At 42.5% G+C, this 17,309-nt stretch overlaps 1 protein-coding gene across 1 annotated transcript in view; it reads left to right on the top strand.

The window, feature by feature from the left end:
* Positions 1-17,309, top strand: part of LOC135211839 (nudC domain-containing protein 1-like) — a 285,976-nt gene that overhangs the window by 167,315 nt on the left and 101,352 nt on the right. The window contains exons 6-7 of the mRNA XM_064245051.1: positions 10,539-10,581; positions 10,734-10,741. Coding sequence (XP_064101121.1) covers positions 10,539-10,581; positions 10,734-10,741 — 51 coding nt within the window. The remainder of the gene's footprint in view (positions 1-10,538; positions 10,582-10,733; positions 10,742-17,309) is intronic.

Below are 17,309 nucleotides of genomic sequence, written 5' to 3' on the forward strand. Positions count from 1 at the left end.
ATAAGAAGGAATGTTTAACACGTGAAAATATTTCAGATTATAAAAATTACAAGGTACTTTTCCAGAAATGTTCATGGTCAACACTTCGGTAACATTTTTTCTGATACAGAAATCTATTTTTTTTTTTTTACTAAATTGTCTCCTTTTGTAATACATTTGCTTAGCCCTTAATGGACGGATACCCTCATATGAGTAACAATAACAGGTTGACGTGGTGGACGGATTACCTCCTGGTGAGTATCAATATTACGCACCATCAATTTGGAGAAATCGGGTGGAAAAAAGGTTCCATTACTTCAATATCCAATGAATTTGATAATGGTAACTTTTAGACTGGCTCAGCATGCTGATTCTAGGCAGCTTATGATTCAGTTGTTGTACTTGACTTAAAGGGTCATGTATTGCCCCCTCTCTCTCACATAATTTCTTTTTATATATTTACTCATAAATATACCCAGGGGTTGCTGTTGGTTTAAGTTCTTATCTTTTGTGATAGCATGTCAGTTATAATTGTAATTTTGCAAAGAAAAATGCTAAGGAATATTAGAAGAAACATAATTATCCAAGAAAGTTACTTCATCTTCTCTCTCAGTAAATTTACGTAAATATTTTTCAACAAATATGCTCAAAATTTTGTACTAATTTTAGTTATACAGGCAGTCACAGTTATCGGTGGACTCAATTATTGGCAATCTGGTATTATGGCACTTGTCTAGCGCCGTGAAATTGGCGATCTATGGCGCCATAAAGGCCCAGTTCCAGTTATCAGCACCAGACGGTCAAAGTTCTGTTATTTGGCATCATAAGACTCCTTTATGATGCCATAAAGTGCCAATAATGTTATGGCACCTTAAACATACCTAACAGAGGTGCCATAAGTGCCTTTTAAGCGCCATAATTTGTAGATTTTTTGTTAACCCTTAAACGCCGAAGCAGTATTTTAAAAATCGTCTCCCGTATGCCGGCGGCGATTGCGAGTGAGCGCCGAAGTGGAAAAAATGTTTTTTTCAAAAAATCACAGCACGCTTATTTTCAAGATTAAGAGCTCATTTTTGCTCTGTTTTTTGTCATTGCCTGAAGTTTAGTATGCAAACCATTCAGAAAATGAAAAAAAATATCATTATCATATATAAATATTGGGATATATGACGGCACAAAAAAAACAAAAAACAAAAAAAATTTCATATATAATTGTATACAAATCACTCTGTGAGCAAAACGGTTAAAGCTAATGAGTTAATTTTTTTCATTGTATTGTACACTAAATTGCGATCATTTTGGTATAAACACATTGTAAAACGATCAAGGCAGCACAGAGAAAAATTATTCACATCACAAAATGATACATTAATCATAACGAGCAGACAAAAAAAAGCGGTTTTTCAAAAAAAATTTCACCATAAATCAAAATATTGTGCTAGAGACTTCCCGTTTGTTGCAAAATAAAGGTAATTGATTAAATATTACTAGACTGTAAGGGTTGTAGCTTACAATTGCAGTTTTCGACCATTTCTGTAGAGTTAAAGTTGACGGAAGGACGAATTTTTTCTGTTTATCGTTATTTATATGAAAATATATCAAAACTGATAAATGCTACAACCATAAGTTGTTTATTGTTGTATTCTACATGAAAATGCACACATTTTAATATATAAACTTTATGTAACGGGCTAATTTAAAAATGGTTCAAACATTACGAGAATCGGTTGATGAAAAAAATTTATAATGTTTTTCGGAAAGAGTTACTGCTGCGGACGTAAGGAAAAAGTTTATTTCATAAATTCCACCATAAATCGAAATTTTATGCATGACACTTACCTGGCAGGTATATATATAGCTGTATTTTCTGAAGTCCGACAGAATTTAAAAAACTTCCGACACACGCAGTGGTCGGCCAGGTGGTTAGTACCCATTCCCGCCGCTGGGAGGCGGGTATCCGGAACCATTCCCATGTTTTCTATTCATAAATTTTCTGTCGCCGGTACTGAAAAACACCTGTTTTCAGTACCTCCGGCTTAGGATTTTGGAAAACTTCATTTGTCGCTAAGTATCCTAATTGTCTTTTAATTATTTACTTGGATTTGTGGCTAGGCATACGCTATCTTAAATTGATTTGAAATTTGATTCATTTTTGCATAAGATATCTGAATCTAGTTAGGCTAGTTTCAGAGGGTGTTGTCTGCAAAGATAGGGTGTGGCTACCGAAAGCTTCGGTAGTTCCGCACTTGGGGGGCGCAAATTAATCAGTAAACATGTCATTTCCGTAAGGAAAAAGTATGATTCGTATGTTACGCAATTAATCAGTTAAACGTGTCTAATTCCGTAAGGAAAAAAGTTTGTTTAGTATGTACGCAATTAATCAATTACGAAAAGTCAGGGTAGTGATACTGCTAACCTTCGGTAGACTTTATTTTGCCTAACGCTGTAGTATGGCCTACGGGTTATGACTATGTCTGCGAGAGGTGATCGCTCTCCTTCATTGTTGTGAAGAGTTCTACTTCTGTTTTTGTTACGCCTAACCCTTGTAATGTTTGCCTTCGGGCCCTAAAACAGTGTCTGTAGAGGTTATTGCCCTTTCTCTTATACTATTTCGATTCGTAACTTAGAATCGAAAGTGTTTGCTTTAGAGAGCAATAGTGAAGTGGCTAAGTGCAGTGACAGTGCCCCTTGTGTAGTGGAGGGTGCGTCAGATCGGCCTTATAACGCCTCTAGGTCTAGACCTCTGTCGAACTCCCAGAACCAAGGGAGAGGGCATGTCGAAAGCCGAAGGAGGGTTACAGGGAACCCCACCGATCTGGCGTGCCTTCGGCAGTTTCTGATGAAAATCCCAGACTGCCAAAGTGCGTGCACATGCACGAATCCTGAAGGATTGCTTCTCGTCCTCCGAGGCGTCCTCCCCGCACAAGGGTTGGAGCTCTCGGAAGGACGCTCGCCCTCTAAGAAGCTTTATAGAAGAGGACGCTTCACGTCCCTTCTCCCTCGTCATGTGTTTCAGTGAGAAGTAAGAAGGCGAAAGTTGCCTGATCACGTGTACTTCTTCTTTCCACCAAGAAATAGGAAAAAGAAGGCAGTTTCTCTCGCTTGTTTTGACGCCTGTCAGGAGCGTGACGCTTTTCTGCACGCTTATTTGGACGATCGGCTTGAACAGGACGCTCGGTGGATGGACGCACTCACAGTGGACGCCGAGCGTCCTCGCCAGTGGGCCGCCGAGCGTCCCTCGTCAGTGGACGCCGAGCGCGCACCAGGGACGCCGAGCGTCCTCTGCCAGTGGGACGCCGAGCGCGCACCAGAACGATTTCTGTTGAACTCTTCAAGCTCTTGTTTAAGATTTGAGCCTCAAAAAAGTGAACAGAACTTCGTCTTTCGAAACCCAGCAAGACCTCGGGTTTTCGTGAATTCAAGAGGTCTCTGTCAATATTATATTGCTTTTCGCAAAGGGTGGATGGAGTTAAGGAAAGCTCAAGGGAAGATCTCGTTTTCTCTACCTCAGTCAAGACTTTGAGATAAGACAGTTACGGGTTATGTAAAGGCTCGACGTCCTGAACGTCAGGATTTTCGGCAACGTTCAGTAGATTCTTGCAAAGGCACTCATCAAAAGGACGCTCTTCAGGAAAGCGCAAGACAAGACTTTCCTTTGCCATACTGCCAATAAATTTAAAGCTTTTTAGACCATCTGAAAGGGTTTTTCAGATGATAGATTTTGTTAGTTTCTTAGTCGAGACTTTCATGCCGATTGAGCATCGTCGTTCTACCTACCGTAAGCCCAGTCTCTTAACAGGATTCTTGTCCCTTCCTTGTTTGAGACGGGAATCGAAAAATAAAAGGCTCGACTTCCTGGATTACGTTTTGTCAATTCAGTGACTTTCCCCCATTGACAATATACTATCGTTTTGTCAAGTAAGTGGGTCTCCCCTCATTGACAAAAATATCTCTCTGTACCGTTAATGGGTTAGTTCATTGACAAAACATCTCATTAACCTTGATATTGCGTAAGCGAATAAGGACAAGGTTCGGAAGAGCTCTCCTTCCTCATTCGCAGACTCGTACAAGAAATAGACTTGTAGACTACGTCAATGAACGCTTATGTCCAGTATATTAAGAAGCTTGAGATGTCTGCTTCGATTCTCTAAGTTTTGTTCATGGAAACTTTGCCTGTCAGATATGTATGTAGCTGTATTTCCGAATTCAGCTATATATATGTCTGCCAGGTAAGTATGAACAAACTTTATTGTGATATAATAAAATTTTTTGCCTGCGTTATTTTACTACTGGTTGGTTCACGTCATACACGCTTGCTGTAGTTACCTCTTCGGATGGCAACCGAGAGGTTTCTATGTCTACTATTTAAGGACATTTAATCGTCACTCCCTGCAAGCCTTCCAGGAGTTTTCCGATTTATCTTTTACCGTTGTATGGTAGTGTTTGACGACGACAAACGCATCTATATATTTAGCGTTTTCTGTTTCGCTTAAATATACCAGCTTGAGAGTCTCTTTTTGTTCAAAAAAATAACGGACCTATTTCTTCGTAGAATAGGGTAGCTGGCAACCAGACATAAAGTTAAGAGACGACGTCGTAAGCTGCTGGCTGCCTGCTGTGTCTGACTGTCCAAGTTCCAACCGAGCCACCAGTAACAGATGTTGCGCTGTCATGGCGCTGTAGGTTACGTTCTCTCTCTTCCTGCGGGATTGACTTGACTAACCGTATCTCTGTGCTCGGCGGTTACGTCTCTCCTGCGGGATTGACTGACTAACTGTATCTCTGTCTACAATCACGGACTTTTTAGCCTAAGATTGAGGGGGGGGGAAAAGTTTCTTACGTGAATGAATAAACGTTGCATTAGTTTTGCCTTACTATGTTCAACAGAGTTATCTCTTAATCCTTTCGGTGCTCGTTACCGCACGGTATAGAACTACGAGGTCTACCGCAACATTGCACTTTTATATGCCTCTCCTGCTTAGGCAAAGCGCAGCCTTATAGGAAGTAAGCATACTCGGGGAGGGAATGGATGAGCTTGCTGGGGACCATTTCCTTCCTGAAGAAGTTTTGTTTTCCCCGAATAGACTGCAATTTCAGACCACAGTTTTTTCCTACGGGAAACTGAAATATATCAAGATCTAGGAATTATTCTGAACATCTCTCAGTGCGTCATGATAGAAAGAAGGTGCCGGACATCTGGATAGTGCTTTCAGATGTCCTGGATCTTAATCTGAAAGAAGTAAATGCAACTTCGGTCGTCCCTCCAGTCTCGAAAGGCGTTTTTGGAACCAGTGGTCCCACATCAACTCTGATATTCACAGCTCTCTCAATCTTAAGAAGTATCTTCTCTTCGGTCCCTGCTGAGTTTACGAGAAAAGAGCCTATTATAACAACAGGCGTAGAATGTAACGATCATCTAGAGGTTCGTTACAGGATTGCAAAAGTCCGTAAGAATCGTCTCGATCGACGGCAGCAACGATAGATTACTAAACATGCTAGGTATTTTAATTAAGTGGTGTTTCTTTTTATGGTTGTCTGAGAGGGGTTATTTCCTCTCAGTATGTGAAGTGTAATGTGTTACGTTAGCTTGTGTGTGGTTCAGGTGGTTCTAACTTATCCTAGCATGAATGCCCCTGGTAAGAGAGGGCTAGGGTTTCCTGTCAACAAATTGGTCCCGTCCAGTTGTCAGACCCTTGTATTAGCTTTCTCAACAAACAGGTCACATCTAGTTGAGAGTACTAAGGTTTTAGCAGGCTAAGAGGCAGGACCCTACGAAGTCAGCTACCTTAGCAGGTAAGGAACTTAATAAATAATTTTTAAAAATTAGTTAATTTTTGAATTATGACGATGTTGCGTTCTGTGACCCACTCCAAATGTGTCAATCCAGCTATATATATACCTGCCAGGTAAGTGTCATGCATAAAAAAATGATATTGTTATGATACAATAAAGTTTTATGCATACTTACCTGGCAGGTATTATATCAATTAAATTCCCACCTCCTCCCCTCAGGAGACAGGGTTCAGAGAAAATCTGAGGAAAACGGGATGTTCCAAGTACCAGCGCCACGGGAACGTGGGGGAGATCACTGAACTACCAGTGGTCTAGCGGTTGCCGAGAGTTTTGAAAATTCTGCCAGTGCGAACAGACAAACAGAGAATTGTGTTTTTGACAGATTTGCATCTGTCAAACAACAAAGACCTTCACGATCATTGAGGTCTGTGGAATCCCGATTCTAGCTCACCATCTACTTTTTGCCTCGCCTGTTTCTCGGAGTCAGACACTCGTGCGAGATCAGGCGACATATTTATAGTAGCCTGAGTTTCTTATGACGAAGTCGATTGCGGACGACGTTGGGTTGCGTTGATACACCCCCAAGGTTTGCTTGTTGATTGAATCGCCCAGGCAGTCCAGACACTCATCCTTCAGCTAAGAAGAGTGCTTTTGGTCTTCAGGGTACAGCCTTGCTGGTCCTTGATTCGTCTGGACTGGTCAACTGGTCGTTCACCTGACTTTAGTACAGACTGTGCATTCCGGATCGAAGCGTTTCAATATGGAACTTAGACGTAGTCTGAAGTTCGTGATGTCAAAGCATTCGAACCTCTCCTGCCTGTTAACTTCTTGTTATGTGATCAGGAAGGCCTTCTTCTAACCACCTAGATTACGACAAAGAGGGTTAGTGAGATTTTTTTTAAGCCATCGTCACAAGTTTTTGGCTTTAGAGAAAACACAAGGAAGGGGTGTGCTCTCTAAGCCTTTCGTTATGGCCTAAAGAATGGAAACCCATTTTGTCTTGGGCCAGGATCTTGGAGAAGCAAGGATGGCACACGTTAGTGGGCAGGAGCCAGAGAGATCCGTGCCCTGTCAGGTCTCTCAAGTTTTATCTACTTAAAAATCAAGAAAAGTCGAAGTCAGTCGGGCAATCTGCAGTGTTCCCGAAAAGACCAGACTTTGCCCATATCGAAGTACACCCTGGTTTTAGGGTTAAGGAGTTCTTTCAAAAAATGCTCCTTCATTGTGTTACACAAAAGATTTGAAAGCTTTTTATCTGAATGCTCACGAGCCGGGTTGAGGGCGCGGCCTCGGAAGCATTTCAACAGAGCATGGCACTCAGCAAAACATCCTGAGTTACCATGTTTAGCGAAGCAACTCTGGGTTCACTTCACACTCCCTGCGAGATGTGAAGATGGCATGAGATCTGCTGCTCGCTAGGGCCATACGTGTCTGCAGACACAATCTTGGGGGCAGAAGTACTACTCATCCTATGTAGAAAATGGTTAGGAAGAGCTCTTAATTTAGTTGTGGGAGTCGCTGACAACGGCGACTTCTTAACTCTGAAGCCTTAGTTAACACACATTAACTTTGGGCTAGGTTGGTCAGGTGGTGTATATATAATTATATATATATATTTATTTTACTTCTTAGCCCTCATGGTATGGTCAATATGGTCTCTAGTCACATTGTGTCACGCCCCCCCCGTTGACAGATCATCTGGAGTGACCCCAGCTTCATAGGTCTATACCTCGCTGGCAACCTCTAGTAAAGCAAGAAGCAGATTGGGTGACAGTAATCACGAAGTCGGCTATGTAACAGGTGGAACAAGATGTAAATCATCTGCATGCATTTGGGTGTCCAAAATCCTTCTATTCTGTCCTTCCCACCTCCAACGGTGGGGTTCAACTATATATATATATCTGACAGGTAAGTTCATGAGCAAAATGATATTGTTATGATAACAATAAAAAGTTGTTCATACTTAACTGGCAGATATATATATATTCAAGTTTACCACCCACCTCCACCCCTCAGGGGACAGTGGAAATAAAAATTATGAATAGAAAATGGGAATGGTTCCTGATACCGCCTCCCAGCGGCGGGATAATGGGTACTAACCACCCTGGCCGACCACTGCGTGTGTCGGAAGTTTTTTTAAATTCTGTCGGAGTTCAGAAAATACAGATATATATATACCTGCCAGGTAAGTATGCATAAACCTTTATTGTATCATAAACAATATCATATTGTGCTAGAGACTTACAATTTGTTGCAAAATAAAGGTAAACGATTGAATAATTTACTAGAATGTTAATATTTTTTAGCTAAATTTACAATTTTCGTTTTTCTACCATTTCGGTCGAGTCAAAGTTGACCGAAGGTTGAAATTTTGGCATTTATCGTTATTTGTATGATAATATTTCAAAACTGATAAAAGCTACAACCATGCGTTGTTTTAGTTGTATTCTACATGAAATTGCGCACATTTTCATATATAAAACTTTATGTAACACCTAATTTAAAATGGTGCAAACATTACGACAATCGGATAAAAATAAATTGTTTTTTTTTTTCCATAAATTCACCATATATCGAAATATTGTGCTAGAGACTTCTTAATTTGTGCAAAAAATAAGGAAATTGATTGAATATTACTAAAATGTAGAGTTTTAGCTTACAATTGCGTTTTTCTACCATTCGGTCGAGTCAAAGTTGACCGAAGTTGAAAATTTAAATTTTGGCACTTATCGAGATTATATGAAAGATTTCAAAACTGATAAAAGCTACAACCATGAGTTGTTTATTGTTGTATTCTACATGAAATGCGCACATTTTCATATATAAAATTTTATGTAAACGGCTAATATAAAAATGGTTGCAAAATGATGTCAGTGACGAAATAATTTCTGAGAGGTGTCGCTGATACTTTTTAGTGCGAAGAAGAAGAAAATTGCTTGCGTGCCTGGGGTAACGATTGTAAACCAAAAAAAAAAACAACACCTTGATCCGTGAGCTTCCAGCATCCCCCAAGGCGTGTGATTCAAAAGTTTTCGCCTAATTGGCCTATAACTATTTTTCCGCGAATTTTTAAAAAAACTTTTGTATATCGACGTACCATACGTCCAATCGGCACCCAACAGACAATTTATATCGACGTTTAATACTTCCAATTGGCGTTAAAGGGTTAATGGCGATTTTGCTTATCAGCAGACCCCCGGGAACGGAACCCTTGCTGATAACCAGGAACTGCCTGTATTCTGTTGTGATATTGTGTCAGCTGTAGTTATAATTTTTACAAAATATGTAAAAATAAATGTGATTATTAAAACACATGTATTACTGGTAAAATTTATGATTGTTTTGTAAAAGAGGATAGTAATTTGTTCAAAAACTTTCATGGAAAGTAGGGAGAATTTTTTAGAAATTTGTTTATTATACCAAGTGCATTTCTATATCTTCTTGCCGTTGATGTGTTTTCTTAAATTGTGATCTCAAAGTTTGCCAGCTCTGGGATGCTGATATGGTTTTTTTTAGTCCGACTCTCAAGGGTTAAGTTTTATTTCAGGTTTATGTTTATAATAAAAAAACTCTACTATTCATTTATATTATTATATTTTGTGTAATCACATACCTGTTACTTGTAAGTAGTACATTTATTATGCCATAAAATAATAGCTAAAGTACATTAAGGTCACACACTGTATACTACCCTGGAAAACTCCTTGTGGGAGTTTTCCACAGATGAAGAATTACTTTTACCTATAGAAGTGTAGAAATCATGCTGTCTGTCCTATGTATGGCTGAGGGCGGGTTATTCAGTGTAAAAATAACAGATTCCTGTCAAAGGCAAAAAGGCAGCCTTGACCGTCAAAGTGGATGTTAGATAAACGTTCCCTTTAAATACCATAATTGCTAATGTGTTCCATTTTCTGGAAGTGGGGCCTGTTTACCACAAATGAGAACGGAATAATTTCCAGTGTGGTGTTTCTAAACTGGACATTCAGGCAATTTCAAGGGATGCATTCCTGCAAGATTGGAACAAATGGAGGACATTCTACTTTTTCCTCCATTGTCCCAGATATGAAGGTTTTGAACAACTGCTGTTAAAGGTTGATTTCATTATTAAGATATGACAATAATAGGTAAGAAAGTGGTTCATTACCTTTATTATCAGTTCATTTCATAATGTGAATCTTTTCATGTATGTTGGTGGCTATCTCCACCTAGACTGAAGCTTTAGCTACTGATAAACATTACTTTGGGTACAAAAAAAAAAAAAAAAAAAAAAAAAAAAAAAAAAAAAAAAACTCACTTCAATGGACAATCGCTATAACGGACGACCTTCTTCTCCTATTACAGTGGACCTCCCGTGGTTCACCTTCTCTGGATTCTCAGACTCACACATCGCGGATTTCCTCTCTGGAACGTTTCCCCCATATTTGCGGAAAATACGCCTATTTGTGGTATTTTTGTATGAGAAGTATCCAGAAATTCATCATAAAATCGACACTTGTTGTGAGAAAACTATTAAAAAACCAAGTATGACAATTTTTAGTGGGACTTTTTCTTGATTCTTGAGTTTTATTAACTAACAAAATAGGCTGTTTTCAGCATTTTTATAGGGGTTCCAACTATTCGCAAGTATTCACTGTATAACACTGGTAGTACTGTATTTTCCAACAGCATAAACTGGTACTAATATATATATTAAAAACTGATTTTTTTTTTCACTTTATTAGTGTTTTTTTAATGAAATCTCATCCCACTTCACTGTCTATTTACAGATGATATCACTGTGTGGATGAATGAGGAACTGCCAAAAAAAGAGTGATTTGCAGATAAAAATAAAAACAATGGCCCGAGAATTAAGAGTTGGCATTGAAGGCACACAGGTGCCTTTCTGGAAACATTTTCAAATCCTGTTCACTCAGATTTATCAGTGGACTATCAGTGAGTTATTTTGTTTTTATTTTCACTAGTGTGACATGTAAGTTTAATGGATTAAATCAAAAACATTTGTTACTATATTTAAAAGTAGTCTAAAATTCTTTCAAAAATTTTTATTTTTATAAAATGTTAGTTTTAAAAATATATATGGATGACAATGCTAATTTTATTTTACTCTGGGACTCAGTTTTGCTACATACCACAGATATTTTAATACTTTGTTAAGAAAGGTGGTTCACAAACTTTGTCATTAAAAAATTCATACAAAATTAAAGTGTTGCACAGAGATTACAAGACTGGCCACTGATGAAAAAGGTTGAAGGGCCTGTTAAAAGAGGAGGCATGGTAGTACATATTATAAACTTGTGATTATGGAAAAGACCAGAAAATCACAGAGAAAGTCATATAGGTAGACCTGGACTAGATAAAAATTCAGGCAAAAAAGTGCACACAATAGAAAGAAAATGGAGAAATCATTACATTTTAACTAACTTTATGACATATGTAAATGAGCAGTTGATGAACCGAATGCAGTAGTAGTATGTAGAAAAAAAAAAAAAGCCACTGTGATTTGTAAATGATATCAGATGAAAACATAATTAGGAAACGGCGAGAAATAAAAAAACAATATGCAACCAACCCAAACAACCAATTACATTTTAGGTTTAATTGTGAACTGGAAAAACTTGTAAAAAACCACCTAATTTTAAAAAATATGATTATCCATGAAACATAGGAATGCTGTTATATAGGTCAACCTTGATGTTCTCATGTAAAGCGTCCACCCTGGGCTCGGCACCTTGATGTGGGTGGTGGGGTTTGTGAGGTGCGAGTAAGAGGTGGACTGATGTAGCGGGCAGTTTATACCCTGGCAGGTGGGCAACCATGCCTACTAGGCCATTTCTGAGCACCCAGACTTAGTTTCAATCCTCTTTTGAACCCTTCTGTTTATTTCCAGTACTTCACTTCTTCCCCTGTCAGGATGAACCCAAAAGTTGATGACCTAGAATGTTAATGGATGATGACTGTGACAACTCTTGTAATGTGATGGAGTGTGGGGATGGTGGGCATTCCTCCTAACCTGTAAAAAATTCGAGTACCTGACGTGTCCAAGTGAGGGGGAAAGTCCTTCTGTCAAACTTGGTCCCCAGTACTGGGTCGGATCTCAACGGGGGACCTGACGGACACCTCAAGTGCTGGGGATCAGGTGTATAGCCAGGAAGTATCCTCTAGGGGTGGCCTCTCAATGTGGCATTCCACACCCTCCTTGTGGATGGAGGACTACCTGGCTGAAAAAAACACTTTCGTGTATATGTATTCTTTTCTGGGAGCTCAGTCGTGTCGCTGCGCGAAACATCCTTAATCTATTATTTATAGGGTTAAAATGTACTAAAAACCATACCAGAGAATAAATAAAATAAAGAAAAAGGTCAGTATAACTGACTCGCTCACCCTCCAAGAGGGGTGTCGGTATGAACACTAGGCGAGTGAGACCATACCACGAGCAAATGCAATAGAAAACTCCCCACTACAAAAACCTCCATGAGGAGACCGCCGACCCACAGAGTGAAGCAGCTCGTATACTACTACTCCATCCCATGCTGCCGACTGCTGCGCTATGGTGGCCATCCCTTTTCAGTTAGCGCACACGAGTCACACATGCTATTTTTTCTCTCTGTTTTTTTGTGTGCCCTTTCGTTGGATTTATCTATAATGGAGCGTGCAGCTATCGCCAGCAGCTAAGTTAAGTACTCAGTATTTAGGGTTTAGTTGGTTTTTTGGCCGGCCCTGAGACAGTATTTGCCGTTTTTTAGGTATAAATACGAACTCTGGGTCGGAAGCATGGGCAGCATGGTTCGGCCTCGTGGTGGGTTCGTTCTTGGTCTCCCATACCTAGAAACATCCCCTTATATGTACGCTCTATATTAATTATCCGTTTTACTTAGGGTACTGTTCTACTCCAGGTTTTGTCATGCATGCATGTCTTTACCTTATGTAGGTTCTTCTTCCAGACCCTAGTCCCGGCTCTTAGTATCGGCCCCTCTGACTAGCTTTGAGTGGTAGACTTACCTTCGGGTTAGTCGTACACTCTGGATTTTTTCTCTACATATTGCTTTCTTTATTTTATTTTTATTAATTGTACCCATGTATTTTGTTATGGGTTAGGTTAGTTAGGCGTATGGCTTAGCCTAGGTCCTGGCTCATTGAGCCCTTATACTACCGCTCATCAGTTCGGTTGCTTCCCTTATGCATCTCTCTGATCAGTTGGTTTTGGTCCAGGTGGGGGGCCTATATGCTACTGCTTTTTCAGTTTCAGTGCTTCCCGATAGCATCTCTCTGATTCAGGTTGGTTGTCCTAGGCTTAGTTGTCTTGTTTTGGTCTTACCGCCTCGTGGTCACTACGCGATCACGAGACAGCCAGACGCCCTGGCCCCAGTCCACCTTTCCCCTCCTCCCGATCTTCCATAGAGGTGGGGGGAGGTGGGTCGGTCTGCCCATGCCTCGCTCCACATACCGAGCCTGCCTCCCTATCTCCCCCCCAGGAGGGGCTAGGGAGACGGGGGACAGACCCAGACTGGACTCGACCTCTCCGGCTCTCGGTCGGCGGGTGGTAATGTGGTGGGGGGTATGGCCTTTTTCTTTCCCCCCATCCGTTGCTTCCTTGTCGCTCGTGTTCGCTCGAGCCTGTATGTCTTCTGCTCTTTCCCACCTTACTAGGGCTCCTTTCCCTGATCGGGTCCTGGGCATCCAGCGGAAAGATGTTTAGTCCACCCAGTAGAGTGGGACCGGAACATACAGTGGGTCCCTGCTAACCTTACCGTATGCTGAGTTACTACACTCCGCTACGCACTGGACTTGGTCGGTTCGTTTGAGTTTTAGGTTTAAGTGTTATTAGATTAACTATAAGTTTATCCTTTAAGTACCTTAAACCTTCCCCCCCTCCCTTACGTCTGTCTTACCGGATCTCTCCGGGATTTATAGCCTATTCAGGCGAAGCAGGAGGGGTTATGCCCAAATTTTTTCCGAGCTCCGGCAATGCAAACGGAGTTCTTCTGTCCTTTAGCCTGTAAGTGATATTCTTTAAGATACTCATGTCTTCCCACTTACAGGGCCACCAAACTGTGAGCATCCGGGATGCGCCGCCACACTTCAGGACCCATGTGGACACGAAGTTTGCCGGTCCCATGCTCATGCGCGACTCCGCACGGGGACATCCAGGTCTGGTACCATGAGACGTGTACCATATGTTACGATCTGGTGAGCCAGCTTTTAGAAGGGGTAAGTATTCATCTCGGTAGCTGCTCCGCTTCTGTTTTAGTGCTTCAAGTTTCATCATTCACTTAACTTAAGGCATCTAAGTTTAAGTTATACTTTAAGTTTTAGTTTTTAAGTGATTCTCAAATTAATCTACGCCCTCTATTTCAGGCGCCGGCAGTGAGGGATACCGCACTGGCAACCCTGCGGGCCTGGGTCGGCGGTTTTGGGAAGAACGCCGCAAGGGATGCCTACATCTTAGGAGAATGCGGTTGGCGGTGTTAATCTTCCCCGGAGGCAAGGCGACAGGATACGTCGACCCAGTAGAGGCGGGGGGCCCCCGACTATCGCCTTCATCCAACAAACAGCTGGCTGCCTCATTAACTGACCAAGACAGGATATCTTCCACGGACGTCGCGACTTTAGATATTAATGTGGAACCTATGGTAGGTGTAGACGACCTGTTGGTCGAGGTAGGTAAGGTGGACACCCAAGGGTCACCCCTTGGGCGTAACTGTTTCTTCTACTCCTGCAACCTCTCCATCCTTCCAAGGCTTTACAGGTGATGAATTGTATACCTCTCCTGACGCTTCGGTTTTAGACCTAAGGTCAAGGGTCAAGCAGTGAAATCCTTGGACTAAGACGTCGTCGTTCGTCCAAAAGAAGACGGACTTCGGCGTCATCCCTCCTCGTAAGTCTCGGCTGGGAATCCGGAGCAGACAGGTCTAAAGCTTCTAGCTCCGGCTCTAAGTCTCGAGGAGTAAATCCTCCAGAGAGAGATCTGCACTCGGCAGAGTCACCAGTTCCGCTACCCTTGGTTCCGATTCAGAGCCACCCCTCCACTCCGCAGCAGCTCCGGACTTGGACTCCAATGCTGGCCTGTTGCAACAGGTGGGCGACCTGTTGGGTCCCTAAAGAGTAGCATGGAACGGAAATGATCTCTCGATTGTCGGATAGGATTACTTCCCAGGACTCCATTATAGCCGGACTGAGAGAAGCCCCTCTAGCCTCTCCTCCACTTTCCAATACGAGTGGAACTCAGCTTCCTCCGTATGACTCGCTACCTCCGTTCTCGATGAACAATCCATGGAGAGTAGCGTCATACGCCCCCTTCCAAGACGGTCTCATTTCTATAACCGGAATTTGGAACCTCGAAGGATAGAGGACTTCGAGTTCTACCCGGAAGACCTCCCAGCTCCGTTCATAGGCTACGCAAGGCTTACAGCTTCAGCCATGGTTCGGGATGATAGGGTACCAAAGGAGACAGTCCTCTATTCACGAGACCAGGCTCAGAGAGAATGGCTCAGGTGTTAGAGGGGGACATGGATTGTTCTAATACCAAGATACAACCCTTTAAGAGTCCCTTTACCATTTTCACAATGGATGAGAGTACCCCGCTCCCGTTCCTGACAAAGATCGCGAGGTCTACCATCCCAGCGGCCAGAAGGGGGAACCCATGCCTCAATTGAAGGAAGCAGATCCCACAATCTCCGTTACTCCCTCAGCCGGAGAATTGTGGGAAGACTTGCCGAACACCTTCTCAGCTGGCAAACTCAAACCGGACTGTGCTATGGAGCAGTTTGGTGAAAAGCTACCCAGGCTCCCAGATAGCCTTATTCAGGCTGAATTCGACGCGAAATCGCGATTAGCCAGGTCAATTAACTCTATGGCTATGACCGAGGTAGCAACCATAGCCTATGGCTCAGACAACCGCTTTTTAAGGCTCTATGACCACCGAAATCCCTGACTCAAACGGTACAGTCGGATATGTTTTGAGTTTTGCCACTGCTAGAACGAATTGTAGGAAGCATGTCCTACAAGAGGCAACCATTCGGCATGAGCCGAATAGGTTACTCTCGTCTAACATCTGGGGAGCAGATCTCTTCCCAGAAGCTATGGTGAAGGAAGTCCAGTCAGAGGCTACGAGGCTGAACCAGAGCCTTAAGGACCGTTGGGGCCTTACGGCTAAGAGGAGGCAAGACCTAACACCTAAAGGGTAAGGGACAGAGGAAACCTAGACGTTTCCCAACCTTACCAGAAAAAGCAGCCACGCTTTCCTCAGCAAGTTCCCCAGCGGTGCCCTTAGTGCAAACAGCCCAACCTTCCACCTCCAAAGCTCAATCACAGCCAATTTATGTGATATCCCCTCAGCCTCAGCCCTCCACCTCTTACGCCATCTCTCCAGCTTACAATCAAGCCTTCGAGAGTCAAGCTTTCACAGAAGTATGACCGCTCGGTAAAGGGAGGCAGAGGTAAGCGTTCCTTTCGTGGGAGAGGATCGGGAGGCCCTTTAATAGGGGAAAGCACTTCAGAGGAGGCCGAGGCGGTTACCAGAACCAATGAAGAACTTCAGGTAGGAGGGAGGCTGTTTCACTTTCGCCACCGGTGGAACTTCAGCGAATGGGCTCAGAGCATAGTGTCAAAAGGCCTGGGTTGGAGCTGGTTGACGAACCCACCTCCATCCAGACCTTTCGTCAACTTCCTTCCAAGGAATTGACAGAGTACGCGGAGGACCTCCTTCAGAAAGGAGCTATAGCGAGAGTCAAGAGATTAAAATTTCAAGGTCGCTTGTTCAGCGTGCCAAAGAAAGGCTCACAAAAAAGAAGGGTAATCTTAGACTTGTCCCGCTTAAACTTAGCCATCCGCTGCGACAAGTTCAAGATTCTCACGATCTCGCAGGTGCGGACCTTACTTCCCCGTGGGGGCCGTCACCACCTCTATCGATCTTACAGACGCCTACTATCATATCCCTATTGCAAGACACTTTCCGTCCGTATCTGGGTTTCAAGATAGGAGACCAGGCATTCTCCTTCAAGGTAGTTCCCTTTGGACTCAACGTGGCACCCAGGGTGTTCACGAAACTAGCGGAAGTGGTAGTGCAACAACTCAGGACACAAGGGATTATGGTGAGTAGCATATCTCGACGATTGGTTGATCTGGGCTTCAAACAGTCGAGGAATGCAACAGAGCTACACTGAAAGTGATCAGTTCCTGGAAATAATCTAGGCTTCAAGATAAACAGGACCAAGTCAAGACTCACTCCAGAGTCAAACTTTCAGTGGCTGGGCATTCAATGGAATCTATCCTCCATACTCTGTCGATTCCATCAACCAAAAGGAAAGAAATAGCGAAGTCAGTCAAGCAATTTCTAAGTCACAAACTGGCGTCAAGGAGAGCTCAGGAGAGGATCCTGGGTTCTCTCCAGTTTGCATCAGTGACGAACGTCTTAATGAAAGCCAAACTGAAAGACCTAACAGAATCTGGCGCTCACGAGCAAATGTCAGGTCCAGGGACAAACTATCCTCAGTCCCTCTGATTCTAAAGAATCGACTTCGGCCGTGGCGAAAGTCAAG

This window comes from Macrobrachium nipponense, chromosome 19 (assembly GCF_015104395.2).
Source record: "Macrobrachium nipponense isolate FS-2020 chromosome 19, ASM1510439v2, whole genome shotgun sequence".
Classification (NCBI taxonomy): domain Eukaryota; kingdom Metazoa; phylum Arthropoda; class Malacostraca; order Decapoda; family Palaemonidae; genus Macrobrachium; species Macrobrachium nipponense.